This window comes from Belonocnema kinseyi, chromosome 2 (genome assembly GCF_010883055.1).
Source record: "Belonocnema kinseyi isolate 2016_QV_RU_SX_M_011 chromosome 2, B_treatae_v1, whole genome shotgun sequence".
Taxonomy (NCBI): domain Eukaryota; kingdom Metazoa; phylum Arthropoda; class Insecta; order Hymenoptera; family Cynipidae; genus Belonocnema; species Belonocnema kinseyi.
The window spans coordinates 64,758,281-64,760,683 of record NC_046658.1 but is presented as its reverse complement, the minus strand read 5'-3'; the positions used below and the strand labels follow the sequence as shown (position 1 = coordinate 64,760,683).

Genomic DNA, 2,403 nt, shown 5'->3' with positions numbered 1-2,403 from the left:
GGGCGCATACTTTGAATAAAATATTTGTTATCATTCTCTTGAAATAAATGTGTTTTTTTTCTTGAAAAAATACCGGTTTCATATGTATACACCTGGTACATTCAAGTATACGATGGGGGGACCTACAGCTTAATGTGGGTTCCGAACCACCAGAACCTCGGTAAAGGTACATTGAAAAATTTCCAGAGGTACCGGCTCAGGGATCGAACCCCGGACCTCTGAGGTGAAGTCCAAGTTCTAACCAACTGAGCCACCGAGTAATATTATTATTATTATTATTATTATTATAAATATTTTACCTTAAGGGTGTCTTTTTCTTCCAAGGCCATGCTTCCTCCGTGAGGGTCGATTTCGGATGTGCTGACGTCACTGGCAAAGTCGCAGGTGACAATTGGAATTTGTACGGGTTGATTCTCAATTGTCGCCACATTTTCCATGACAGTCCCTGGCATTTTCCTAGTGCCCTTGCTTGCTGTACTTTGAGTGAAGCTCGTTTGTCGGATGTCCGGTACGTCCACTGGTACCGTAGGTCGTGGACGAGGCTGCTTCCGGATTCCACGTCTCGCCCGAGCTTTTGCAGCGAAGTAAATGCGAATGTAGACAAAGACCATAATGCACGAGGGGATGTAGAAACTACCCAGTGCCGAGTAGAGCACATATCCTATGTCTTCGGACAACTGAAACAAGCGAAATGGAATTTCGATTTAATGCTAATAAATAGCTGATCTTATACATAAAGAAAAATAATATATAGGCAATGGACAATAAGGGCAACTCGTAAAGTTCTCACATTTATCATTTTTAAGGTTTCGTAGGCCGTACCGAAAACCCTTTTAAGGGGCGATTCATAGATCACCTCACGCAATTTTTGGTTAATTTTGCGACCCCCCCCCCCATAAGCTTATTTGTAACACTTTTTGGACTTTTCCTTGCAGTTATTCCCTATTTTGTTACACTAGGGTAGATCCCCTCCCTCGCCGCACCCTACAAGCCTTACTTTATGTATGACGGCCCTCAAACTTATATTACTTTCCGCGTCCATCCGTCAGTTACTGCTCATAGATTTGATCTTTGAACTCTAGTGTTTGACTTTTGACATTTGCAAAGCTGTCACAGTCATTCAAGTCACTTTTAGTTATTTCTTAGTTGCTTAAAAAAAGTTACTAAACTTAAGTTTTTTAAGGAAAATGTCACTGTAGCCACTTTCATCCATCTTATTTTACATTTGATAAAAAAAAGAAATTTTAATTAATTCATGAAGTATTTAAAAATTAATGGTATGAAAGTGGTATTTGATATCAAGCTTCACACACTTTCCCTTATTTACTTCTTCTACTTCTTTCTGAAAAAGGATTCTTCTTTTGATCTCTCTAGTAGCTTAAAGTAAAAGCACCCGATCGGCAATCGGAAGTCCTGTGATTTGGTTCCCAGTGGAGCAAAGGAAAAAATCATTTTTCAGAAAAAATCTTAATTAAACCGTTTAAAAAAAAATTTCCCTTTTTCATGTTTTTTTTACATACATGCGATTTGAATTAATCAAACCCATTAGCAGCATCCCTATTATGGCCAAAAAATTGTTCTTTTCGTGAAAGATTAAACCTTTTTTTTAAATGGATCTTTTTGTGTTCTAAATGCAAGTTAAACAATTACATTCTTGGTTGAAAATTTATCTTTTTCAGTAGAAAATTCAATTAACCCGGTTCAAAATTCATGTATTTTGTCAAAAAGTTGTGTTTTTAGTAGAAAATTAATCTGCTTGGTTGAAACTTCATATTTTTTGTTAAAAATTCATCTAATTTTTGAAACTGTGACATAGAAATATATGCTGTGATGTCTGCAATATTCAATATTAATACTTAATTGTAAAAGGTTCATTTAGCCTGTAATCAAACAAATTAAAATTTGTTTGAACATTATTTATATAATTTATTCTAGAAATTTTGACCGTGGTTTTCCCCTTCGAATCCACCTATATAATTTTATCTAACCTTGTAAATTCAAGCCAATAAATTAAATTTTGTAAAGTAATCGAAATTTTGTAAAGAATGTGTGTTTGTATTGATATCACAGGCCTCTTTTTCTGTGAACAGTCGCCACTTTAAGTTACTTTTTAGTATAAATTACTCAGCTTTTCCATTTTTTTAAAGTATATTAGTCTGTAACAGGCTTAGAAATTCGGCAAATGACTCTTATCTTTAAGCATAAACGATTGACTCCTGACAACTGACACTTTAACCTTGACCCATGGCCTTTATCACTTGAACGTTGAATTTTCGAACTTGATTTTCCTCCTCTGAGCCCTGACCATTCGTGGCCTATGCAACTGTTTTTTTCCGAGCGTTTGCCCTAATTATTCTCGGACTGATTCAAAAATATTAGAAATTATCCTTTTTCTTATATCGT

The 2,403-nt window shown here is 35.4% G+C and overlaps 1 protein-coding gene across 1 annotated transcript in view; it reads right to left on the bottom strand.

Moving 5' to 3' along the window:
• The window catches only part of LOC117168197 (alpha-2B adrenergic receptor-like), a 29,295-nt gene extending 28,621 nt beyond the window's left edge, over window positions 1-674 (bottom strand). Inside the window, exon 1 of the mRNA XM_033353661.1 lies at window positions 300-674. Coding sequence (XP_033209552.1) covers window positions 300-611 — 312 coding nt within the window. The 5' untranslated portion in view covers window positions 612-674. The remainder of the gene's footprint in view (window positions 1-299) is intronic.
• Between the last annotated feature and the right edge of the window lie 1,729 nt (window positions 675-2,403).